The 25339-nt window shown below is 38.1% G+C and overlaps 1 protein-coding gene across 2 annotated transcripts; it reads right to left on the reverse strand.

The window, feature by feature from the left end:
• Positions 1-2569: 2569 nt before the first annotated feature.
• LOC103111718 (amine sulfotransferase-like) lies at positions 2570-18754 on the reverse strand. Of its 2 annotated transcripts, none has more exons than XM_060190593.1 (7): positions 18516-18754; positions 14847-14998; positions 13821-14029; positions 8983-9109; positions 8076-8170; positions 4792-4978; positions 2570-3042 (listed from the first exon to the last, which is right to left on the reverse strand). In XM_060190593.1, the coding sequence occupies exons 2-7, from the start codon at positions 14986-14988 to the stop codon at positions 2921-2923; spliced, it is 882 nt and encodes a 293-aa protein (XP_060046576.1). In that variant the 5' UTR covers positions 14989-14998; positions 18516-18754; the 3' UTR covers positions 2570-2920. The 2 variants fall into 2 exon arrangements, with proteins under 2 accessions (XP_060046576.1, XP_060046577.1); XM_060190594.1 differs by lacking the exon at positions 18516-18754 and adding an exon at positions 15268-15353.
• Between the last annotated feature and the right edge of the window lie 6585 nt (positions 18755-25339).

The following is a 25339-nucleotide window of genomic DNA, read 5'->3' on the forward strand; positions in this document are numbered from 1 at the left end:
AGTGGAGCAGTGCTGTGGTATCTTTCCTGTCTCTATGCTTCTGACTCTCTCTGACACACTATCTACAAAAAAAAAAAGTTCACTATCAAGCTGAGATCCCCTTTACAACAGTCTCACTGAAACACTATTTGTGAATCAAATCCTAGCATTCTAAAGGACAAAGTCATTCCCACAAGGGAATCCTTGTGGGAATGTTTAGGCATTTGTAACTGTCAGGAAAACGGTTATCTATATAACATGCACCCAAATGTAGATGTGAAATGCCATGATGCCTTTGGGTATTTCTTTTCCTCACTCATATCATGTCAGCATCTGAGCTTTATTGACTTATTTATTAACTGTATGCAAGGCAGCTTTATTGACTTATTTATTAACTGTATGCAAGGCAATTTTCATACTTTGTGAATAGTCACAGAAAAATGTTGCAATGTTCATTTTTTCTGTTAAAAAATTTAAAAATATTTATTTAATCCCTTTTGTTGCCCTGGTTGTTTTTTATTGTTGTAGTTACTATTGTCTTCATTGTTGGATAGGACAGAGAGAAATGGAGAGAGGAGGGGAAGACAGAGAGGAGAGAAAGATAGACACCTGCAGACCTGCTTCACCGCTTATGAAGTGACTCCCCTGCAGGTGGGGAGCCGGAGGCTGGAACCAGGATCCTTATACTGGTTCTTGTGCTTTGCACCACGTGCGCTTGACCTGAGGCGCTACTGCCCGACAACCACTTTTTAAATTTTTTAAAATTATTTTTATTTATTTATTGGACAGAAACATCCAGAAATTGAGAGGAATGGGAAGGAGAGAGAGACAGAGAGACACCTCCAGCCCTGCTTCACCACTCGTGAAGCTTTCCCCCTTCAGGTGGGGAGTGGGGGCTTGAACACAGGTCCTTGTGCATTGTAACATGTCCGCTCAACCAGGTGTACCACCACCCAGGCCCTGCTTTATATCTTAATGCTGTTCAGCCACCAAGTTTCAGATGTTACCATGATGCCAACCTGACTTCTCTGGGCAGATGATCTCACCAATGTGTCCTGGAGGCCCACTTCCCCAGAGCCCTACCCCAGTAGGGAAATATATGGAAACTGGCTGGGGTTATGGATCAACCTGTCAATGCCCATGTCCAGTGGAGAAGCAATTACAGAAGCCAGACCTTCCACCTTATGCACTTTGTAAAGTTCTTTGGTCCATACTCCCAGAGAGATAAAAAATAGGAACCCTTCCAATAGAGGAGATAAGATACTGAACTCTAGTGGTGGGAACTGTATGAATTGTACTCTCATATCACACAGTCTTGTCAATCATTATTAAATTACTACTACTAATAAAAAAGAAATAACCCTAGTAAAAAAAAAAGCATTAGAATTTGTTATGGGTTTGGCATATGTTAAATGACTAAATCAGCAAGAAAGGTTTTTGTTGTTGTTGTTTGTTTTCTTAAATACTGCTGGGAAGTGTGGTGTACTTCTAGGTCTGGTCACATCACTTTTACACAGAGAAAGGAAAACTAAAGGAAGGCAAATGCTCTCCTTGGTAAAGAAGCAACAGTTAAACAACACAGGGAATATTTCTGGTCATTTGTGTGATGTGGGCAGTGTCCTTAAAGTGGACTCCTATTTAAACAGAATGAAGAAATGAACTTGCTTCTGTCCTGTTTCACGATGATAATGGGCTGCCATGGTCTGACGGTGGTGTGTGGTGAAATTACTGATCTCCAACAATTTGTGGAGCACAAGACCTCACTATAGAACATGTGGATGCAACAAGACCTGACCTATTGTACTAAAAATAAGAAAAGAAAAAAAAAAAAGTGGGTTATAGATAGTGCACTATTTTTAATGATGAAAGAAAATAGTAACAACAAGAAAAATACAGTAAACAGTATTTTTTACCCCAGAAATTAAGTGCTAGAGCATGAAAGGCATTGTTGATAATTTAAAATGAAGGTAATGGAAGCCAATGCCATAAGTATGTCACAGAAGAGGCAATTTTTGAAAAATATAGTTACCTTATCAAAAAACTTGGGGTTGGGGTAGTGGCACACCCTGTTAAGTACCAAGCATCAGAACCCAGATTTGAGCCCCTGTGCTCCCCAACTGCAAGGGAGGGAGGCACTTCACAAGTAGGTGTGATAAAATATTAAAAAATACTTGTGTTTACATATAACTTCTCCATTAATTGTGATACTAATATTGATTCCCCACCCCCAGAATATTTATCCTCTTGTGTGAGAGAGAAAGCTAGATGCTATACAAGGAATCAAACTCGGGACCTTATGCTATTAGGTCCAACACTTTAGTCACTGTGCTACCTCCTGGGCCACACTATTCATATTGATTTTAAACCAAATAATTAAAGTTTAACTATCAGAATAAATGGTGTCTAATATTAATTGATGCTAACTTTAATTTTAGATAAAGAACTAATACATTAACAAAACCCAGGGCATTTAGAGGTCATAATGTATGCGTTCTGACTCTCTCATAACGCAGGCTTCCAATACAGACTGCCAAAATCATTTTAACTTTTGCCAATGTCAAAGAGCCAAATTTATGACATCTGATTTAAATACATTTAAACTTATTTATTTATTCATTTACTTAGTCATCCTGAGGCATTACTCCTGCAGGCCAGTTTTGTGAGATAAAAGAAACAGAGACAGAGAGAGACAGGGAAAAAGATACCACAGCAACAAAGCATTTCTCAGCGCCATGATAGCTGGGTTCCATTCCAGGTCACGCCCATGACAAAGCAAGCACGGTATCCAAGTGAGCTAGCTTGCTGTTAAGTAGATTTTTGTTAGTAAATTAAAAAACATAATTTTACATAAGACAAATATCCACATGTATCCTATTACATCCTAAATTAATATATATGTTTTGTTGTTGTCAGGTGTTTATATTGTTCTCTTGCACTGATTTTATTCCTCATTTATATCCCAAATGAACTTCAAGGGTATATCCTTCATCTTCCTCTGGAATATTCTGTCAAATCTTTCACTTTGGTCCATAGTCAAAAGATTTTTCCAGTCTCCAATGGTACCTAGTAGAATTAGCACATGAACAACAATGAAATAAGTTATTATTAAATAAGTAGGGAAGCAGGATTATCCAGAGAAAATTCTCTGCTAACCCACTTCAGTCCCTTCTCACTTCAGCTAAATATCTGTTAGTTCTTCAGTTTGATACCTCAGGTTTTCTCTGTAGGGATGAGGTAGAAACAAACAGGGAACACTCAGTTGGAGCTAGTCTCTAAAGTGTCTGCCAACAGCTATCATTCAATTATAAGCTTTCTTAGAGGCAATGGCAAATATTAGCATCCCAATGTTGTAGTTGACTAAATGCTACACGTCATATCATTCAGCACAAACATTCAAGGTAAGTGTTTACTCAGTCTTAAAGTTGTGAAAATAGACCAAGGATGTTCAAGCAGTGAAGTTAAGTTCATAGAGAAGTTAAGTGCTAGAGCTGCTGGTGTAGTCACTGTACTTCATAAATGTTCAAAGCCAGAGCTGAGCCCAAGTTTACTGTGTTTACTAAAAATTATTTGTTTACAAGAGATGGTGAGAGAGAAAGTGAGCTAGAGTATCACCCATGCTGGCCTCAGACTCACAATCTTACGTACGCGAGTCCTGTGCTGTATCACTGAGCTGCTAAGCCATTCTGTTCAGTGAACAATAATGACTTGGCATTTGCAGTTACGACATTTCTTGTGTAAGTGTTATTATTGACATTTATGTGGTAATTGGACTATGTACTGGATCCAGCAAATAAATTTAAACAACTGATGTTAATTGTGACAGAAAAGAGCAGCACATATGTAAGATTTTAATGTCTAGAGTAATTTCAACAATGTCTTTGTACACTTAATTAATGCTTATCACCATAATTCTGTTCATACATTAGAACATGAAGAAATAGAAGAATACAAATTGTGTATTAAAATACTGTACATGATAAGAACGTTTTCTAGCTAGAGAGATAGTAAAGCAGTAGTGTACAGGACTTGCATGTGAGAAGTCTTAGGATTGACACCAGGCATCATCTATAGCCATGTCTGAGTGACACTCTGATCAAAAGCAAAGAAAAAAAAAGATTAAATTTTTCTTGAGGTTAGGTAGTATTAGCAATATGTCCTTAACAACTCAACATTTTCTAGAAGCATGTCATGAATTCCAGAATTCATAGCTGACTGGTGTAATGAGTTACCAATTTTCTTTTTACATGAAGAAAATTGTCACCTGAGAAAATAATAATATCCCAAATGCTTTATCATTTCCCCTCAAAATGCTTTAAATGTACCACTAAAAATTAGCAAGACATACAGACAACAAGAAATGAAACTCTGATAACCACATGCCAGGTGATATAATGTTAAGGTACAGGATTTTATGTACTAGAAGAGATTATGGGGCAGGGGTAGATAGCATAATGGTTATGCAAAGAGACTCTCATGCCTGAGGCTCCAAGATCCCGGATTCAATCCTCCGCATCACCATAAGCCAGAGCTGAGAAGGGCTCTGGTGAAAAAACAAAACAAAACAGAACTTCATATAAGAGATATGTAGTAATATTTACTGCTGTTTATTATTCAATCTCAGTTGTCAGACTTTGTGTCAAGAATAGCCAGCTTCTCAGGATGACTTTTCAGATTAATTTCAATTAGGATCTCTGATTCTAGGGTTCAAATTGCAGTACTTTTAGGGACATGTTGGATACACTTATAATTTAGTGAAGTGTCAGTGTTGCCGGAATGTAAACATGTTTGTTTCTATAAGTCACTGAACATCACCTTTACGCAGGAACTGCGCATCACATCCTCTTATCCCAATTTCATTTTTCAATATACTTTGATAATTTGCTTGGGGATCAGATTTCATGTTCTTAAACGTGGCCTGTTGCACCACAGCATCTATATCTTCTTCATTCAGCTCTTTCTCAAGAAAACGACTGATTTTGCATACAGAGCTTCTGAGATCCTGAAAGGTTGTATGAAATAACATTCAGTTTATAAGAAATGCATAAGCTCAACCTATCATCTTTATCTCATCTAGAAAACCAGAACTGTGTGTTCTTAGTGTAAGACTAAAATCTGGATGCCCAAGTCCAGTGGAACAGCAATTACAGAAGCCAGGCCTCCCCACTTTCTGCACCCCATAAAGAATTTTGGTCTTTACTCCCAGAGGTGTTAAGTGTTAAGGGAAGATGACCAAAGGGAGCTACACTCCAATTCCATCAGGACACTATGAGAGAAAAAAAAAAAAAAAAAAGATGTGGGGGGGGAGGGGAGAATAACACTCAGAAGTAGTAGTGTAAAAGTAAAAAAAAAAAAAAAAAAGCAGATTGAATGCTCTCATTCAAAATTCTAAATTTAGTTAAACTGAATAGGTATTGTTCTTAAAATATTATAAAGTGGGATAATTGTTAAGTAGGGACAGTCTATATATAAATAAACAAAATAGGGGAGCCAGGCGGTAGCACAGCGGGTTAAGCGCACGTGGCTCAAAGCACATGGACCAGCATAAAGATCCTGGTTTGAGCCCCTGGCTCCCCACCTGTAGGGGGTCCCTTCACAGGCGGTGAAGAAGGTCTGCAGGTGTCTGTCTTTCTCTCCCCGCCTCTGTCTTCCCCTCCTCTCTCCATTTCTCTCTGTCCTATACTACATTAATAAAAAAAGGCAACAAAAAGGGAATAATAAATACATATTAAAAAAATAAACAAAATAGATCTAGAAAAGAAAAGCACATATTAAAATAACTTCACTGGTACTTCTAACATACATTAAAGTAGTATGAATACCAATCTTCCTCAAACTTTCTAAAAATAATTAAGACAATGATATACTTAGATAAACCATTCCATTAGACAAGCTTTACCCTGATGCCAATGTTAGATAAAGATACTATAAGAAAATTAAACTAAAGATCTTTATCATCTAGTTACAGGCAAAAAAAAAAAAAAATCCACTCAACATCACATTAAAAGATAAATCCCGGGAGTCAGGCAGTAGCGCAACGGGTTAAGCGCAGGTGGCGCAAAGTGCAAGGACTGGCTTAAGGATCCCGGTTCAAGCCCCCGGCTCCCCACCTGCAGGGGAGTCACTTCACAGGCGGTGAAGCAGGTCTGCAGGTGTCTATCTTTCTCTCCCCTGCTCTGTCTTCCCCTCCTCTCCATTTGTCTCTGTCCTATCCAATAATGACATCAATAACAACAATAATAACTAAAATAAGGGCAACAAAAGGGAATAAATAATAAATAAATATTAAAACAAGACAAAACAAAAAAGATAAATACCTTGGCTCAGAAGTGATTTATCTCTATATTTCAAGTATTCCAACATATCATGATTTACAATGGACCAACAACCTGATCTCGCATTAGTTCTCTTATGTAACCACTATTATCAGGTTTAAATAATTACCTAGAGATTATTTAATTTATCATATCACTTCTTTTTAAAAATATTTATTTATTTATTCTCTTTTGTTGACCTTGGTTTTTCTTTCCTTTTCTTAATATTTATTTATTCCCTTTTGTTGCCCTTGTTTTGTTGTTGTAGTTATTATTATGTCGTTGTTGGATAGGACAGAGAGAAATGGAGAGAGGAGGGGAAGACAGAGAGGGGGAGAGAAAGATAGACACCTGCAGACCTGCTTCACCACCTGTGAAGCGACTCCCCTGCAGGTGAGAAGCTGGGTGGCTTGAACCAGGATCCTTACACCGATCCTTGGGCTTTGCGCTACCACCCAACTCCCACATCATTATTTCTTATTCCTCTGAAGCTATATTATTTTAAGATGAGTGCAATCACAATAATGTCGATTTAGAGAACTTGGTCAGGCACCCACCTATACAAATTTCCATCTTGGTATATAATCACTTCCACCTTGCTCTGGAACACTTTCTTTCAGACATTCAAGGTGTTTTCACTTGACTGTTTCAGTGAATTTGCATTCTTTCCTCACTCTAGTCTTAGATTTTACCTCTTTTGATTTTGTTCACTCATAGTCACTATCTTGACTTTTGCCAGAAAATATTTTCTATGGCCTTGGAAGAGGCCAAGTTCCCATATTTTATATACTGATTTTATAGCCAGAGTTCTCCTAAATAACAATTCAAACAGTTTTGAATAATATATGCTTGAATAATGGAATACTAGTCTTCCCAGTGAGGTGATAAACTTTATGAATAAAGGATTATCCTGTTTTTCTCATACTGTTTGTCACATAGTAACCATTCAATAATACTTGAATAAATTTTGTACTAGCACAGTCAACACATTAATAAGAAATCACAGAATAGTACATTTTATGCGTGATTTGTTTGGTTTACATAAGCATTTTAAATGGCTTTAGTTGAATGCAAGCATGAAAAATTAAGCTAGGCTTCCAAGAGCCTCTTAGAAAAACAAACTTGATGCATAGGATACAGTCTTCTCTGGCTAATTAGTCATATCTTTGAGTACTTAACCTAGTGCTCCACAGTGATAACTCTCTCCCTCTCCCTCTCCCTCTCCCTCTCCCTCTCCCTCTCCCTCTCCCTCTCCCTCTCCCTCTCCCTCTCCCTCTCCCTCTCCCTCTCCCTCTCCCTCTCCCTCTCCCTTCCCTCTCCCTCTCCCTCTCCCTCTCCCTCTCCCTCTCCCTCTCCTTTCCCTCTCCCTCTCCTTCTTTCTCTCCCTCTCCCTCTAGATGGGACAAAGAGAAATTGAGAGAAGAGAGGCAGATAGAGAGGAAGAGAAAAAGAAACTCAGCTTGTGAAGTGTCCCTTCCCTGCTCCCACAAGATGAGGAGCAGGGTGTACACCTGGGCCCTTGTGCTTGGTAGCTTGGTAGCTTGGGCACTCTACTGAGTGTGCCACCACCCAGCCCACTCTTCCTATTTTTAAAAGCTATATCACATGAGTTTGCCTTTACTACTTAAAATTATTACATACAATGATAGCACAAAAGATGACTCTGCTATTATTAGAAGAGATTCCTGAGGAAAGACAAGTAACAAAGAGACAGGCAGGAAAATGAAGTCTAGGTGGGAGCCTTAAAACTAACTAGGCATGGATAAGAGAAAAATCTCCTCTTACCTTCTTCATCTCCTCGTACATCATAAATAGAATATCGAAGTCATGTCTGTGCTCATACCAGCCTCTGATGTGATCAAACCAAACACTCCCTACCACTGTGGGGAAATCAGTTAGTCATAAACTAAATATGTTTTGCATATATTGGGTTTTTAATTTTAATTTTTAATTTTAATTCTAAATCTTTAATTATCTTTATTTATGTATTGGATAGAGACAACCAGAAATTGAGAGGGAAGAGGGTGATAGAAAGGGAAAGAGACAGAGAGTAAACTGTAACACTGCTTCACCACTCTCAAAGCTCTCCCCCTACAGGTGGTGGCTGGGGCCTTGAACCAGGATCCTTGTGCATTATAACGTGTACACTCAGCCTGGTGTACCACCACCCAGCCCCTCTTTTACATGTTTGGCAGTAAAATGAAGTCTGTCATTTCTATTCTGGAATCCTACAAATTAAAATAAATTTCCCTACACTGGACATCAGTGGCTGCATTTTTAAAAATGATATTTTGAGGAACAGTTCTACACTTTAACAGAAACCTATTTTTGTAAACTCAGTAGTGGATTAGAATTCTACAGTGTCACATAATATAAGTCATGAATCCCTGATAAAACATACAAACTACACCCACCATTAATGTTCACAATTGTGGCACATATGAATAAAGCTCTACAATGAACTATTGATAGTTGGGATAGCTAGATTATTTCTGAGTCTTTCATAATTCCAGTAGTTCTTAAAGAAGTATACTTTTATATCCCTGAAAACCTCCAATGTGATCCATGAAGATAAAAAGATATGACATAAAAAGTGGCCATACCTTCTATGTGTCCCATACATTTGAAAATTTAACTAGATAGAAATCTTGTCTCATATACACATATTGGCTGATAATACACTCCCAGTTACCTTCGCCATCTAGAAATGCTTTCATATAACTTTCAGGGTCTTCTGGGGCCTCCAGTCTAATCACCATCTTTGAGTAATGGTAAAATGAGTTCAGCACGTCTTTGGGGTTTCTGTAGACATAAATGATCTGCAGAATGGATAGGAAAATGGTTTTAACAATTCTTGGTTACTCACAAAGGACTTTTTAAAAATATTTATTTATGTATTTATTCCCTTTTGTTTTATTGTTGTAGTTATTATTGTTGTTATTGATGTTGTCGTTGGATAGGACAGAGAAATGAAGAGAGGAGGGGAAGACAGAGAAGGAGAGAGAAAGACAGACACCTGCAGACCTGCTTCACCGCCTGTGAAGCGACACCACTGCAGGTGGGGGGCTGGGGGCTCCAACCAGGATCCTTAAGCTTGCCCTTGCACTTGGCACCACGTGCGCTTAACCTGCTGTGGTACCGCCCTACTCCCACAAAGAATTTTTAAATAAATAGTTTTTTATTATGTGATTGTGTGTGCTTATTACTGGTATCTCCATTTTACTTCATAGATTGTCTATTTTTGTTCAAGTATCACACAATTTTGATCACTGTAGTACTGTAATCTACTTGTATGTCAGGAAGTGTGATGTTTCCATTCATGCTTTTTTTCCCCCTCAGGATTGTATTAGTGACTCTCCATCTTTTGTGATTCCAAATAAATTTCTGTGACATTTGTCCTATTTCTTTAGAGAATTTCACAGTTTTTTTAGTAGGAATTACATTGAGTCAGGAGAAAGAGTCAGAAAGGGAGAAGATGGGATGAAATTTGGACTGGGGGTGGGGTCCTGGACCAAAGCAAGGAACTCTGGGGAGAAAGGGAAGAGGTGAGCTTGGAGGGGGTTGGGGTCCTAAGTTGGGGGTGAGAGTATTTGGTAGACACCTACGATGCAGAGCTGTGAAATGGAGCCAATGTGTAGACAAGTATGTTGCAAACCATCAACCTCCTAATAAAATGTGGGGGAAACATAAAGTGAAAAAGAAATGGAAAATTATTCCTTATTCATGGGCTGGAAGAATAAGCATTATTAAAATGACTCTCCTTCCAAAAGTGATCTCTACTTTCAATGCAATACTTATCAAAATCCCAATGACATTTTTCAATGAAATACATAACTTTCAAAAAAAATCATGTGGAACTACAAAAACTTCTAAAATGTTTAAATATCCAAAGCTATCTTGAGGAATAAAAGGATAAAAATAGAGGTATCACACTCCCCACCTTCAGTTTATATTAAAAAACAATAGTAATTAAAACAGAATGGAATATAAATGGGCACAGGAATTAATGGAACAGAATTAAAAGCTCAGAAGTAAGCCCACACATAAATAATTCAAAACTATTCAATAAGGAGAAGAAGGCCTCTTCAGTAATCATGTTGGAACTATTGAAATGACTCCACTTCACTTATCATTAGAGAAATGCCAATCAAAACTACAGTGAGACACCACCTCACATCTGTGAGAGAAGAGCTTCCATTAACAAATCAGTAAATGACAGGTGTTGGTGAGGCTGTGGAGAAAAAAGGAACTCTGCTACACTACTGGTGGGAATGTATACTGGTACAGCCCCTTTAGACCATATGCAGAGTCCTTAAATAAAAATGAAATTACTGTCTTCCCTGGCAATACCACTCTGGGCATTAACCCAAAAAACACACAAACATTTATCCAAAGAGACATATGTGTCTCTATGTTCATAGCTGCATTATTCACAGTGGCCAAAGAGGGGAAGCAGCCTAAATGCCCATCAACAGATGGCTGGCTAAAGAAGCTATGGGATATATATTCCACGGAATATTATTCTACAATCAAAAAAGCCAATATTGTGTCCTTTGGGATAAGATGGATGGAACTGGAAGTGATTATGCATAGTGAAATAAAGAGATGACAACTACCAGATGGTTTTGCTTATATGTGGAATCTAGAGAACTGATACACATAAACTTGCAAAAACAAACAAGCGAACACACAGGAAAAAAAAAAAAACCCAAAAACCGGAAGCAAGAAAACTGTTTCTAAGACATCTGAAGACAATGATGATTGTCTTAGGGAGTTGGGAGGGAAGGGAGACAGAACTTTGGTGGTGGGTGTGGTGATCTACAATCTTGCAACCCTCTATAATTACAGGAATAGCAAATATATAATAAAAATAAACAAGTAAAAAAACAAACAAATATTTACAGGAACCTGGGAGATGCAGAGTGGATAGAGCATTTGACATGTGAGATGAGGTCCCAAGTTTCACGCTGGCATAGAATGTGCCATAGTGATGCTCTGGCTCTCTCTCTCTCATCAATGAATACATTCATTTAAAACAAACCAAACTAAAAATAAATACATATAACGTTGAGTCAACATATAAAACACTGAATGGGATATTTTTTACATTTTTATTTTATTTAATTAATTAATTTATTTATTTATTTATTTTACCAGAGCACTGCTCAGTTCTGGCTTATGGTGGTGCAGGGGATTGAACCTGGGACTTTGAGCCTCAGGCATAAGTTTCTTTGCATAACCATTATGCTATCTACCCCTGCCCTGCATGGAATATTTTAGTATAACATTGCAAAATTTTATTCCATAGTGTACACACACTCAACTCTAATAAGCTTCAAAAATATTGTAGGAATCAAAATGTTAGGAAGTTAGTAAACTTGATGGGAGTTGCCCTGTCAGTTACAATATTAAAACAGTTATGAACCCCCAAATATTAAAACGTCTACCATCTTTAAAATAGAGAATGTAAAACTGAAGAACTTGCCATGTAAGTTTATTATGTCAGTCTGTAAGCTTCAAAATAGTGGTGGAAGTATATGCTTAAATACATCATATGGTGTCAACTTTTGAAAATTATCTTTAATTACTTACTGGCTAGAAACAGAAATTGAGCAGGAAGGGCAAGATAGAGAAGAAGAGAGACAGAGAGAGTCCTGCAGCACTGCTCCACCGCTCATGGAGCTTTCCCCCTGCAGGTGGGGACCTGGGACTCTAACCCGGGTCCTTGTGTATTGTTTCATGTGCACTCAACCAAGTGCGCCACACCTGGCCTGCTCATATTGACTGGTAAATACCATGCAAAAGCCTTATTTCAAGCACTTGTGTCAGATATAATTTATAATTAAAAAATGTTTAATAGAAAAACCTGTAGTGGATTTGCGTAATCTTTGTGAAGCTAAAAATATTTTCTAGCAAAACACAAGGAAAGATGAGTAGACTGAAAAAATAAATAAATAAAAGATTAGTATATTGGCTACATAACACTATCACATAATTTTAAAGGTAAACTACTAATTGGGAAAGTACTTACCTCAGATAACTGTCACAAAACCATGAAGAAACAATAAACTAGAGTCAGGTAGCTAGCATAATGGCTAATGGCTACACACACAAACACACAAAGTCATGTCTGAGGCTCTGAGATAACAGGTTCAATCACTGGTACCACTGTTAGCCAGAGCTGAGCAGTACTCTGGCATAAGACAAAAAGCAAAAAAAGCCAATAGAGAAAAATGGAAAACAAGTATAAGCATATCTGAGAATTTAGAGATACAAAAAAAGGGTGTTCAAATCTGTTTAATTCAAAAAGATGGTGGAAATTACAAAAAAAAAAATAGTAATTTTGATATATCAGCTTAGCGTTTCAGAAGATTAATAACTAATCTTTGGGGAATATATGAGGGAGACTCATTCTCATACTTATCATGAAATATAAATTGATAGACTATAAAAGGCAAGAATGTAGTACTTACAGTGTTTTAAATATTTGTATACTATAAGACAAAACTCCACTTTTAGGGGATCGGGCAGTAGCGCAGTGGCTTAAGCATAAGGATCCTGGTTTGAGCCCTGGCTCTCCACCTGCAGGGGGTTGTCTTTACAAGCAATAAAAAAGGTCTGCAGGTGTCTATCTTTCTCTTCCCTTTTCTGTCCTCCCCTCCTCTCTCCATTTCTCTCTGTTGTATCCAACAACAACATTAATAACAACAATAATAATAACAGTGATAAACAACAAGGGCAATAAAAGGGAAAACGATAGCCTCCAGGAGCAGTGGTTTTGTGCTGCAGGCATGGAACCTCAGAGATAACCCTGGAGGCAGAAAAAAGAGGGAGTCGGTCGGTAGCCCAGAGGGTTAAGAGTGTGTGGCTCAAAGTGCAAGGAGGAGGGTTAGGACTGGGATTTGAGGCCCCAACTTCCCACCTGCAGGAGAGTCGCTTCACAAGCGGTGAAGTAGGTCTGCAGGTATCTATCTTTCTTTCCCCCTTTCTGTCTTCCCCTTCTCTCTCCATTTCTCTCTGTCCTATCCAACAATGACGACATCAATTACAACAACAATAAAACAACAAGGGCAACAGAAGGGATTAAATAAATAAATAATTAAAAAAAAAAAAAAAACAGTGCTTAAAAAAAACTCCACTTTTAGAGAACAACTTCAACAGAGTAAAAAACAAAATTAAAAAAAGTAAAAACTCTGTAAGAATATTTATTGCTATGAGATATATATTTTTGGCATAACCTACCTGTCCATCAAGAAACACTCATTATTGGATAGTCATGTGATAAGGTCCCATTCAAGTATTATAAAGAATAGGGCTTTATTGGCTGGCTCCATGGATTTTTGCCATATGTTTTTAAAAAACAATGCAAATGATGTGTGTGGTGACCTAATGTTTGTATTTGCTTATGATGCCACATCTCTTTCAATGTATAGAACAATATTATGAAGATTTCACAATTGCATTTTCATAATATTGTTCATTTACAGACATTTTCCCACATACAGCATATACGCTATGCCCATGACATACTTTAGCCTTTGTCTTCTTGAGGCCTTTTGGTACTAGATAATAAGGCATGTGGGTAGTAAAGATGCGAGGGGATGGCCTGCTGAGAAAGTCCATACTGCGTATATTGTATTCCAGGAAGGGGGCTCTGTCCATTGTATCCACATGTTTAGTTCTGTACCGATGATCCTCAAAGCAAATCAGGCTCAATATTTGCTGAGTCCAGATGGTACCTGTAAAAAGAAACTTGATTTCAATCCTGAACCAATGTTCAGTGCAACAGTAGTGCTATGCTTTTCAACATCATTTTTGGAGCTGTTCGTTTTTCTACTGACTTAAGAAATACTAATGAATTTATCAGAGTTGGCTGATATGTTGCAATAAGATTAGTCAAGGTAAAATCAATAGTTCTTGGTCCTGTTTTCTCTTTAAAGGGCAGTAGTTGTCCTGATTGCATGAAAGTGTCCAATCAGATTAATCTTTTACTTCTTTTTTTTTTTTTACTATTTATTTTATTTATTTATTCCCTTTTGTTGCCCTTGTTGTTTTATTGTTGTAGTTACTATTGTTGTTGTCGTTGTTGGATAGGACAGAGAGAAATGGAGAGAAGAGGGGAAGACAGAGAGGAGGAGGAGAGAAAGATAGACACCTGCAGACCTGCTTCACTGCCTGTGAAGCGACTCCCCTGCAGGTGGGGAGCCGGGGTTCGAACCGGGATCCTTATGCCAGTCCTTGTGCTTTGCGCCACCTGCGCTTAACCCGCTGTGCTACAGCCCGACTCCCAATCTTTTACTTCTTTTTCCTGTTTCCTACCTTTGTGTAAGCTTCTTTTTGATGCTATTCTGTGGTTCCTTCCAATTCTGCTTACATCATTTCTCTTAAAGCATTATCTTTAGTAAGTAAGATATTTATTTTTCCTTCTATTGTGCTGCAAATAGCCCCACACAATGCTAAACACACACAACACACATATATGTGCAACACCTGGAATGGCTCATATGTATCAGCAGACTGAAGGTGGGTAAAAAGTCAGTCCTCAAACTTACTTACCAGATTTGGGATATGTAACAATGAAGATATCGTCATCCCTGACTTCAAAATCATCTAGGTTTTCTAGTAGGTTAACATCAACTAAAGAACGTTCAAAATTATAGCCCTTAAAATTCAACAAATGAGGATTTGTGTCACCCATCCTTGTTTCCCTACAATAGAAGAAATAAAATTCATTCTCAAAAGCTAGCATTTACTGAATATTCAACATATGGTACAAACAGCATGTAAGGTCACATGTGTGTTAAGTCATCTACCACATTAATTACCTGAAATGTATTAAATCAAGTGTTGAACATTTTATCTCCACATAAATCAAAAGCTGCTAGTGATATTGGTATTTTTCCTATTTTATTTATTTTTTAAAGATTTTATTTATTTATGAGAAAGATAGGAGGAGAGAGAAAGAACCAGACATTACTCTGACACATGTGCTGCCGGGGATCAAACTTGGGACCTCATACTTGAGAGTCCAAAGCTTTATCACTGCACCACTGACGGACCACGATTTTCCCTATTTTAAACAGGAGAAAATTAAGGTTCTAGAAATTTAACAAGCATTTTATAGAACACAAAGAGGGAGATGGTATTTTTCCAAACTTAGATGAGGAAATTGAGGTAAATTAGTTCAGCAAATGTTTTTCATTTATTTATTTAGCTTTCTAAAATTCATTGGGGGAGGTCAACAACTTACAGTGCCTCTGTTTACACATGTGTGTGCTTTCCCTTCTGCATAACAGGTCTCTGCTACACATTTTTATCATCCTCCTCCATCAGGGCCCTGAACTCTCCCTTCCCCCATATGTCCTGTTCCTTTCTATCCCCAGAACCCCTTGCATTGCTGCAGTACTCCTCCTGTCCAAGCTTCATCCCCTGGTCCCCTCTTTCTGTTTCCCAAGTTCCACCTACATGTGGAGTTATCCCGTATTCATCCTTTTTCTCTTGACCTATTCCATCCAACAACTTAACTTCTGTTTTCAGCAAAGGTGAGGCAAAGATTGAGATTGAAAAGTTTCTATTCTGCTGTCTAGACCTTTGATGGTTGATCTTGGTTTGCTCACGTTGGTCACATCACTCTGTCCTTCCTTACCTCCCTTCTCCTATATGTTTGCTTCTTTTGTGGGTGTTGTTAGTATTTATGGTGACGGACATAAATACTATCACCATGTGCATGAATCCAGATTCGAACTCCCTGCTCCCCACCTGCAGGCCGTTGATTCACAAGTGGAGAACCAGGGCTGCAGGTGTCAGAACTTCTCTCTCTGTCTATCTCCCTTCTCTCTCAAATTTTCTCTGTCCTATCCAATAAAAATTGAACAAATGACTACTAGGAGCAGTGGATTTATAGTGCTGGCACTGAGCCCCAGTGATAACTTGGAGGCAGAAAAGAAGCGGAAGGAGAAGGAAGAGGAGAAGGAGGAGGAGGAGGAGGAGGAGGAGGAGGGGGGGGGGAGGAGGAGGAGGAGAAGAAGAAGAATAAGAAAATTCTGTTCGGGAGTCCGGTGGTAGCACAGCAGGTTAAGTGCACATGGCGCAAAGAGCAAGGACAGAAGTAAGGATCCCAGTTTGAGCCCCCAGCTCAACTCCGGCAGGGGAGTCGCTTCACAGGCAGTGAAGCAGGTCTTCAAGTGTCTATCTTTGTCTCCCCTTCTCTGTCTTCGCCTACTCTCTCTCTTTCCCTCTGTCCTATCTAACAACGACAACATCAATAACTACAATGACAATAAAAAGACAACAAGGTCAGGGAGAATAGAAGCAACCTGTGGCACAGCTATATACAAGATGTTGGGTATTACACTGCAAATCATAACAAAGGGACTTTTCAAAGTTAACCCAATTACCAAATAATGTGATGATAACAACAACTATCCATTGTCTTCTTGAACCCTAAGACAGCAGGAATCTCACATTTCCACTATAGAGCCTATATTTCCCCCAGTCCTGGAACCTTAGGGTGAGGCCCACTTCCCTGCATGCTTCTCTCAATTCATACCAAATAATATTACATCCACTGATCGCAACCTAATCAACGCAACGAGTGCCACCTCAGCATGCTTCTCTTCAGACTGTGTCCAGAGACTTCAGGTGTGGAATGACAACCCTTCAGCTTCATTACTCTGGTGAGACCTTTCCTTTCATAGTATCCTCTAATTCCATTCCAAGTGGTTCACTTCCTAACAAAGTCCCAAAACCTAGATATAGACCAGGTCCCCTGAGATATGTTCACACGTATCCATAAACTAGGGCAAAATATATACCTGGAGGCAAAAGTACACAATAGTCTGCAGTGAGTACCCCCCAACTCTTCATCTGCACTATTTCAGTCTTTAGGTCCATGATTGCTCAACAATTTGTTTGGCTTTGTATGTTAACTCTCTTTTCAGCCACCAGGTTCCAGATGCCAGCATGATGCCGACTAGACTTCCTTGATTCATTGTAGTAGCAGTTTTATTTGCTCTTGATCTACCCATTTTTTTTGATTAATGTGTTTCTTATTTTTATGCTCTGTTGTTCCTCAGTTGTTGTGTTTTGAGTAGAAGCAACCCTGTACTAAATACCTTTATGACAAATGCAATCACCAATCTCAGAAATTACAATAGCAACTGAAGCAAGGATTGAAGCAGTTTAACCACTACCAGTTAGCCAAACAATGTCTCCAGTCCATGAAAAAATGGCAACCAAGTCCAAGTGAATAAGAAAGACAAAGGACAAAAGGGTTAGCAAGAATAGACAATTATGCAAATCTACTATCTACTGTATATTCTAGGGGTAGCAAGAGGAGAAAGGGAAGTAGAGCAGAGATACACACATAGAGAGTCTACTCTGAGTCATATTTCTTCCCCAAAATAATTCACAAATGAATATCAGTGAATTCAGGAAGCTGAAGGAGGAAGGAAGAAAGGAAGACAAGAAAAAAAAAAGAAGAAAAACAAGAGAGAGAAAAGAAAAAGATAAGAAAAGGAACTGTAATAAAAGAGCAGTGAAAGGGAAGTTTTAAAATTAATTAATTTATTTTTTAATTTATTTTATTTTTTAATTATCTAGGAGAAGGGAGAAGGGGACAGTGGGTAGAGGAGGTAGGAGTAGTGAAACAAGTTCCTCTCGCAATGGATAAGATGTGCGGTCCCTTAGCAGTGGAAAATACACTGAGTTAATTCTGGTCAACCTAAAGGAGGGAGGGAAAGGGATACACCTTTATATAATAGTGATAATAAAATAGAGCAGGGTAAAAAACCTGTCCCAGATTGCCTCAAGCTGCCTGAGCAGAGGCAGCTGATTACTGAGAAAGTAAAACAAACAAACAAACCAAAAAACAAAGACAAAAAAAGCCTCAGGGCAGTCTTTCCCTTTTGTAGATCCAATTGGTCACTTAGACAGAAAGAAAAAGGGCCAAGGGTTTCAGAAATGAATAGGATTGGAATGGAACCCCTGATGGGCCAGGAATCTTGGTAAAGAAAGAAGCTCAGCAGGGGAGCCTGCTAGGAGCAGCTCTCTGGCACACAGGGTTGGTTATGGGGGGGGAGGGGTGGGGCGTGCTTCGGGAATAATAAAAGAAGTTTTCCTTTCTTTTTCCCTCTATATTCTAACCCAAACTGGGCTATATTCACCCCCTTGGTGTCACAGCTAAGACCCCGAATTCACTGTCCTGCTGAAGGCAAAAAATCCTACCGTTTCCAGTGGTTGTTGTCGGAACTCAGGCCAGTAGCTCCTTCTCCAACCAGACTTCCTTGGACAGAAAAACCCACCAATGTGTCCTGGAGCTCCGTTTCCCCGGAGACCCACCCTACTAGGGAAAGAAAGAGGCAGACTGGGAGTATGGATTAACCAGTCAACGCCCATGTTCAGCAGGGAAGCAATTACAGAAGCCAAACCTTCCACCTTTTGCAACCCACAGTGACCTTGGGTCCATACTCTCAGACGGATAGATAATGGGAAAGCTATCAGGGGAGGGGATGTGATACAGAGATCTGGTGGTAGGAATTGTGTGGAGTTGTACCCCTCCTATCCTACAGTTTTGTTAATGTCTCCTTCTTAAAATAAATTAATCAATTAATTAATTAATTAAAAAAGACAACAAGGGCAATAAAAGGGAAAATAAATAAGTAAAATTTTTTAAAAATCTGTTAAAAAATCAGCCCACTGCTGGCTTCAGTAGCTTATGTAATAAAATATGAACAGTGATAAGCAAGGTCCAGGTGCAAGGATGACTCACAAATGCTCTGATTTGAAAAGCTAAAGAAAAAAGAAAACCAGATCAGCTTTTTTTTATATTCAACCTCAGATTTTTTTTTTTTCCACAACAGGATTATTGCTAGGACTCACTATGAATCCACCATTCCTAGTAGCCATTTTCTTTTTCTCCTTAACTTTTCTTTTCTTTCTCTCTCTCGATCTCTTTTCTTCCTTCTGCCTTCCTTTTTGTTTTTTTCTATTTTATTCAATCTGATAGAAAGAAATTGAGAAGAGGGGAGGAGGAGACAGGGAGATAGAAAGACCTGCTTCATTGCTTGTGAACATCCTCCCTGCAGGTGGGGAATAGGGACTTCAAACCGAGTCCTTGAACATAATTATGTGTGTGTTCAACCCTGTGTCCACAACCCAGTGCTCTACCTTGAGAAATATTTTCTTATAGATCAAAAATGGGGGGAATCAGTGGTATTCCACTGATTTAGAACCAGCATATATTTCAATTGCAGACAATTGAAAAAGTTACCATTTACTCCAAGAAGGAACATTTTGTCTCACTACAATGTAACTCAAATAGTGAAAGAGAAAAGCCAATGTTAAAAGTATTATAAAAGTCATGGTATATAATCAATTTATGTTCATTAACTTGTTTTTAATAATAACATATTTTAAAATATTTTTACTTATTTATTATTGGCTAGAGACAGAGATAGATCAAGAGGGGCAGAGGAGATAGAGAGGGAGAGATACCTGCAGCCCTGCTTCACCACTCATGAAGCGTTCCTCCTGCAGGTGGAGACCACAGACTTGAAACCAGTCCTTGCACACCCTTTAGTGGGCACATAACCAAGTGCACAACCACCTGGTCCCCACAATAACACATTTTTACAGATGATAGAAACAGAAAAGAGTATGTCCTAGAAACTCATATTTCTTTTTTATAAGAATTTTATTTTTTTTTAAATATTTATTTGATAGGACAGAGAGAAACTGAGAGGGAACAGGGGGATGATAGATGACAGATAGATAGATAGATGATAGATAATAGATGATAGATAGATGATAGATAGATAGATACCTGTGGCACTGCTACACTTGTGAAGCTTCTCACTTCAGGTAGGGACAGGGGGCTTGAACTCAGTTCTCTGGTCAGGGTAATTTATACACTCAACCAAGCCCCAGAAACTCACATTTCAGTAACTCTGGCATTTACACTATATGAGATTTTTTTATATGAGATTTATATTTTTTATATATGAGATTTTTTTCAATTTCTTTATTGGGGAATTAATGTTTTATATTTGACAGTAAATACAACAGTTTGTACATGCATAACATTTCTCAGTTTTCCATATAACAATACAACCCCCACTAGGTCCTCTGTCATCCTTCTTGGTAAATATGAGAATTTAAAATGTGGTAAAATATAAACTTCATTTCAAAAAATGCTTTAATTCAACTTCCAGGAAACTGCTGTCAGAGGTTGATTCCTAAATAAATAACTGAATGACCCCGCCTAATAACCTTGAGGGTTATTCAATACATGTTGAAATTCCAGCTATGTTATTGGCTGATAAGGGAAAAGCAGACTTGCTGATTTGATTCATTACAAAGAATAGTTAATGCAGGTAAATGGTGACCTATTTTGGTAATGACTTCACAAAAGCATTTGGAGAGCTGAACCTTTGGAGTATGGTAAGGAAAACTCATACTGAATACTGTGGACAGGAGTTTTTACATGGGGGCGGTGGTTGTTAATAGCATAATGGTTATGCAAAAAGACTCTCATGCCTGAGGCTCCCAAATCCCCACCTCACCATAAGCCAGAGATGAGTATTTTTCTGGTAGAAGAAAAAAAATTTTTCAAATAGGAAATACAGTAGAAATAAAAAGCTAAGTGTGAGTCACTACCACATACATCCTGAAATTTCATAGTGCTAATAAAAGCTCATAAAATTCTAAATTCCAGGGAGTCAGGCAGTAGCACAGCAGATTAAGCACAAGGACCAGCATAAGGATCCTGGTTCGAGCCCCTGGTTCCCTACCTGCAGGAGAGTTGCTTCACAAGCAATGAAGCAGGTCTGCAGGTGTCTATCTTTCTCTCCCACTCTCTGTCTTCCCCTCCTCTCTCCATTTCTTTCTGTCCTATCCAACAATATCAACATAGTAACTATAACAATAAAAAAACAACAAGGGCAACAAAAGGGATTAAATAAACATTAAAAAAAATTTTTTTTAAATTCTAAATTCCAAGGACTTTAGAAGGTAAGAGAGGAAGATTTTAACACCCTAGAACAAACATTCTTTATCCCATCCAAGGATTGACCAGTTCTAAGCCTGCTTGGGCACAGGTAACAGGGTATATCAGAGTCTCAAGAGAGATAGTATAGAGCTGGATTTTTTGGTTTGTTTTTTTCAAATACAAGTGAAAAAGTAAGTATAGGGTATAAGATAAGTTATTGTGGAATATGAGACAGGCATGCCATTTATTCCTTGCATGTTCTTCGTGACTATGAAAAAATAACCTAGGATCAGGAGTTGTGCAGCTGATTGAGTGCATAAATTACAGTGGGCAAGGGGGGAAGCTTCACGAGTGGTGAAGCAAGGCTGCAGGAGACTCTGTCTCTCTCCATCTCTCCCTTCCCTACCTTCTCAATTTCTGTCTCTAGCCAATAATAAATAAAAATTAAAAAAAAAGAAAAAGAAATTGTACACTGAAATAAAATGTATCCTTGTCTCCTTTTTATGTTTACACTGAAGTTCAAACAAAGAGAAAGAGAGAGAGAGAAAACAGAAAATTGAGGAGAAAGAAAAGGAAATTTTATGTATGTTCAAGAGAAAAAGACTTGCCTTATCAGGAGGCATTATGTAAAGCTATGGTTTTACTACTCATTTTGCAGAACAGTTGATGAAGCAAAATCCACTTTGGATATAATTGGATATAATTTGGATATAATTTTAAGAATGATTAAGAAGGGGATTAAGAAGAGATAAATACTCTCTTCAGAGTTGCTGTTGGCCAATGAGGATCATACAAGGCAGTTATCAGTCACCTGTGATTGCATAAATAAATTGGGTAAGGTTTGTTAATATTAGGAAAAAAAGATATCAGGTTGTTTCAGACATGATAATATCAAATTTGTTGGGAATAGAAAAACTAACTTCAGCAGAGCTCCAGTGGCGCAATCGGAGAGCGGGCAGTACTTATACAGAAAACTAACTTCAGGTAATACTTACCTTTGGCATCCATTCAAAACTACCAATCATTTCAACAATTGTCAATATTTTTCTCTGGTTACTAGGAAAGCAGGTAAAACACACAAAATAAGCCAACAGGAATTCCAATAAAGTTAAGTTTGTTTTCACAAAAGGAGAACTGAACCTCCGAAAATTTCACCTTGGCTGAACTGGACAACAGAGATAATTTATAATATTAGGACTACTTTCTGAGGAGGCAGAGTCAAGATGGACACCTGAAAGCAATAACCCAGACAGACTCCCTTAAAAAACTGATTCAAACCCTGGGAATTCTAAGTGGAAATGGGATTTTCAGGCTTTAGGATATAAACTATAAAGGGGGGGTAAAAAAAAAAAAACATAGAGGGAAAATATAAGTCATCTATAAGCCAGCAAAAAAGGAGCTCAAAGGACAAGGAAGAAAAATCTTAAGTCCCCAACACCCAGCCTGGAACAGAGGTGGCTGGTTTAGGGAAGTAGGGCAAAAACTAAGAGGCCTGCCCACCTGTGGAGTTAAAGTCTCCAAGACACATCCCAAAAGGGAAGCTTTTGCTAGAAATCAATGGGGAGTCATCTAAAGTTGCCTCCCTGTATTTCAGATAAAGGCAGCATCAAGGGACAGTTTGGATGCTATGAGGTTTTCCTTTCCTTAAGCTGACTTGGCTTACAGGTTGTCTGCTTGTTATTGTGTCAGACTCTTAGCTTGCATAGTCTGAAGGATTTTCAAGAATAGACCACATGTTAAGCCACAAAGACAGTCTCAACAAATTCAAGAGCAATGAAACCATCCCAAGCATCTGCTCAGACCACAATGGAATAAAGCTAACACTTAACAACAAACAGAAAATTAGTAAAAGTCACAAAATTTGGAAGCCCAACAACATACTGCTTAACAAGCGTTGGGTCAAAGAGGAAAACAAACAAGGAACAGGAAACAGTTAATACCTGTACAATCAAAGCTCTTCTAAAAGATTGCAGACACAGATATACTCCCTTCCACCTTCTATGAAGCTGACAATCACCCTGATACCAAAAGAAGATAGGGACACAACAAAACATGAAAACTACAGGCCAATATCTCTGGTGAACATAGATGCTAAAATACTGAACAAGATTGTAGACTGTCAGATACAGCAGTATATTAAAAAGACAGCTCCTCATGACCAAATGGGATTTATACCAACAATGCAAGGCTGGTTCAATATATGTATGTCAGTCAATGTAAGTGGTGCATCCCGTGAGTACCCATTCATTGGGGAAACTGACGATCCTTCCTAGCTGACTGAATCCACATGGATCCCAGTCACTTTCAAAGCCAGCAACAAGCAGCTCCTGACAGCTTTCAACCTGATGCTGTTGACTGGCTATGGAAGAAGGGCAAACGCTAGAAGAAGAAGAATCACATCAATGACAACAAAACCAAAAATCACGATTATCTCAATAGATGCAGAGACAGCTTTGACAAAATCCAACATCCATCTATGCTCAAAATATGATAAAAAAATGGGAATTGATAGAAAATTCCTTAAAATGGTAGAGTCCATATACAACAAACCTATGACCAACTTCATACACAATGGACAGAAGCTGAAAGTAGTCCTCAAATCAGGGACTAGACAGGGCTGTTCATTATCACCATTACTCTTCAACATAATATTGCAAGTTCTCACCTTAGCAATCAGACAAAAGGAAGGGATCAAAATAATACAGATTTGAAGGGAAGAAGTCCAACTCTCACTATTTGCAGATGATATGATAGTATACACAGAAAAAAACTAAAGAATTCAGCAGAAAACTTCTGGAAATCATTAGGCAATATAGCAAGGTGTCAAGCTACACAATTAATGTACAAAAATCAGTGTCATTCCTATACACAAACACTAAGTCAGAAGAAGAGGATATCCAGAAATCACTTCTATTCACTATTGCAGCAGAATCAATAAAATATCCAGGAATAAACCTGACCAAAGAAAGAAGTGAAAGACTTGTATACTGAAAACTATGAATTGCTATTCAGGGAAATAGAACATGATACAAAGAAATGGAAAGAAATTCCATGATCATGGATTGGAAGAATTAATAGCATAAAGATGAATATTCCACCTAGAGCATAATCAAATTTTATGTGAAACTCATCAAAGTCCCACCAAGTTTCTTCAAGAGAATAGAACAAAAATTACAATCACTTATCTGTAACCAGAAAACACTTAGAATCACCAAAACAATCTTGAGGAAAAGAAATAGAAATGGAGGCATCACACTCCCACATCTCAAACTATTACAAGGCCATCATAATCAAAACAGCCTGGAACAAAAGTAGGCACACAGACCAGTGGAACAGAATTGAAAGCCCAGAAATAAACCCCCAACCTATGGACATTTACTTTTTGATGAAAGGACCAATTATTAAATGGAGGATGGAGGGTCTCTTCAATAAATGGTGCTGGAAAAACTGGCTTGAAATGTGCAGAAGAAGGAAAATGAACCACTTTTTCTCACCAGAAACAAAAGTCAAGTCCAAATGGATCAAGAACCTGGATACTAGACCAGAAACTGTCAAATACTGAGAAAACTGTCAAATACTGAGAAAAACTGTCAAATACTGAGAAAACTGTCAAATACTGAGAAAAACATTGGTGGAACACTTTCCCCACCTAAGCCTCAAGGGCATCTTTGGTGATACAAACCCAATTGCAAGGAAAACAAAAACCAATCAATAGGACTACATCAAATTAAAAAGTTTCTGCATAGCAAAAAAAAATCATCACCCAAACAAAGAGACCCCTCACAGAATGGGAGAAGATCATCACATGCCATACATCAGATGAGAGGCTAATAACCAAAATATATAAAGAGCTCACCAAAATTACCAACAAGCAAACCAATGACTCCTTCCAAAAATGATCAGAGGATATGAACAGAATATTTACTACAGAGAGATACAAAAGGGCAACAAACATATGAAAAATTGCTTCAGGTCACTAATTGTCAGAGAAAAGCCAATAAAAGGCAACCATGAGATACTACCTCACTTCTGTGAGAATGGCATACATCAAAAATGAAAGCAG

The sequence above is a fragment of the Erinaceus europaeus genome, chromosome 4, assembly GCF_950295315.1.
Source record: "Erinaceus europaeus chromosome 4, mEriEur2.1, whole genome shotgun sequence".
Classification (NCBI taxonomy): Eukaryota; Metazoa; Chordata; class Mammalia; order Eulipotyphla; family Erinaceidae; genus Erinaceus; species Erinaceus europaeus.

What these genes read in the sequence shown, in the direction of transcription:
- LOC103111718 (XM_060190593.1), bottom strand. Translation starts at nt 14,988, where the DNA reads ATGGGTGACACAAATCCTCATTTGTTGAATTTTAAGGGCTATAATTTT. An exon ending in TGTTACATATCCCAAATCTG is followed by an intron (nt 14,030 to 14,846) that starts GTAAGTAAGTTT and finishes TTCTTTTTACAG; the next exon opens with GTACCATCTGGACTCAGCAA. An exon ending in TCAAGAAGACAAAGGCTAAA is followed by an intron (nt 9,110 to 13,820) that starts GTATGTCATGGG and finishes TCCATTCTGCAG; the next exon opens with ATCATTTATGTCTACAGAAA.